This window comes from Phacochoerus africanus, chromosome 11, assembly GCF_016906955.1.
Source record: "Phacochoerus africanus isolate WHEZ1 chromosome 11, ROS_Pafr_v1, whole genome shotgun sequence".
Lineage (NCBI taxonomy): Eukaryota > Metazoa > Chordata > Mammalia > Artiodactyla > Suidae > Phacochoerus > Phacochoerus africanus.
In genome coordinates, this window is record NC_062554.1 from 50,330,620 (window position 1) to 50,332,239 (window position 1,620).

General features: G+C 44.4%; 1 protein-coding gene across 1 annotated transcript; it reads right to left on the reverse strand.

The window, feature by feature from the left end:
- Positions 1-315: 315 nt before the first annotated feature.
- On the reverse strand, positions 316-1,263 carry LOC125112120 (olfactory receptor 6M1-like). The gene has a single exon (XM_047754363.1). The coding sequence runs from the start codon at positions 1,261-1,263 to the stop codon at positions 316-318; it is 948 nt and encodes a 315-aa protein (XP_047610319.1).
- Positions 1,264-1,620: the final 357 nt, after the last annotated feature.

Consider the following 1,620-nt stretch of genomic DNA (forward strand, 5'->3'; position numbering starts at 1 on the left):
GCCACCATTTTGCAGATGAGCAAAGAGAAGTGACATTGGAGTCTAAGTCCATGGAAATTAGTGCATGCACAAATTTAGACATTATCTCTTATGACTCAGGGTCTGCAGTGTTTCTGCCCTGCTAACATTACTACATGCAAAATATATCAAGGAATAAAGGACCATAGAATCCTTATTTTTTTATCTGGTTTTGCATAGCAAGTTCATAACACTTGACTGTTGGGGATGTGTGATGGTTTTTCATCCTGCCTACAGATTGTGAGCAAAATGCCACATAGAGGAAGCACACCTTAGATGTCCTGAAACTTCTTAGTGTCATGTTCCTTTGGAATGTGATGAAACTATCTTGCCCGTTGACTCTCTCCAGACTTCCTTTACCTTTTCATTCCTTAAGCTGTAAATGAAGGGGTTCAGAAGAGGGGTCCCCATTGTGGTGAGGACAGCTGTCACTTTGTCGAATTCTAGGGAATGACTCTGGCTGGGCCTCACATACATGAAGATGTTGCTCCCGTAGGCAATGGAGACGACGGTGATGTGGGAAGCACAGGTGGAGAAGGCTTTCTGACGTCCCTGGGCGGAGGGGATGCGCAGGATGGTGGAAATGATGTAGGTGTAGGACACGGTGGTGAGCACCAGGGAGGTCAGGAGGACGAGGGAAGACGAGAGGAAGCTTATCATCTCAATAAAATGTGTGTCTATACAGGCGACTTGTAGGAGAGGGGCGATGTCACAGAAGAAGTGACTAATTTCCTTAGAACAAAAGGGTAACCTGGACACCACAATAATAGGGCAGAGCACGGACAGGAAGGCCCCCACCCAGCAGCCCAGGACCAGCAGGAGGCAGACCTTGCTGTTCATGATGATGGTATAGCGCAGGGGGTTGCAGATGGCTACGTAGCGGTCAAAGGACATCACTGCCAACAGGATAAACTCCACTGTCCCCAGGAAGAAGTAGAAATATGTTTGGATGATGCAGCCAGCAAAGGATATGGTTTTCTTCTCTTCTAAGAGGCAAGCCAGCCACTTTGGGGCGATGGTAGTTGTGAACAAAATGTCCAGAAATGACAAGTTACTGAGGAAGAAGTACATTGGAGTTTGGAGACGATCATCAGTCCATATTAAGGAAATGATGACAATGTTGCCTGTTATGGTGAGCACATAAACCAGGAGGAGGATGGCAAATAGCAAGACCTGAAGCTCCTGGACAACAGGAAAGGAGAGCAGGACAAATTCAGTTACCGTCGTCTGGTTTCTCCTGGCCATTTCTGTGTGAGGGGTGAAGAAACAAGGGAGGTTAGAGCAGTTTAAGATGTATTTCAAGTGTCCTATGATTTTTCTAAATGTAGAATAGAACATTTCAAGAGGGAGGGGTTCTAGTTCTGTGGGTGACTCTATTATGTGGCCTTGGGCGGATCAGATTATCTCACCTGGCCTTAGATCTCATCTATATCATTGACGGGCTGGGGGTAAAAAAAAGCACCAACTCTGCCATCCCTTTAAACTTTAACTTTTTGACTTTTATTGAACTTATATATTTCCTATTTCCTTCCTTAAATGCAAATTTATTCAGCTAACTTAAAACACTCAAGTTATTTTTTTTTAGGTTTTATCTCTTTATTA

Bases quoted from the DNA above. Each gene is read 5' to 3' on its own strand.
- LOC125112120 (XM_047754363.1), bottom strand. From the start codon at position 1,263: ATGGCCAGGAGAAACCAGACGACGGTAACTGAATTTGTCCTGCTCTCC.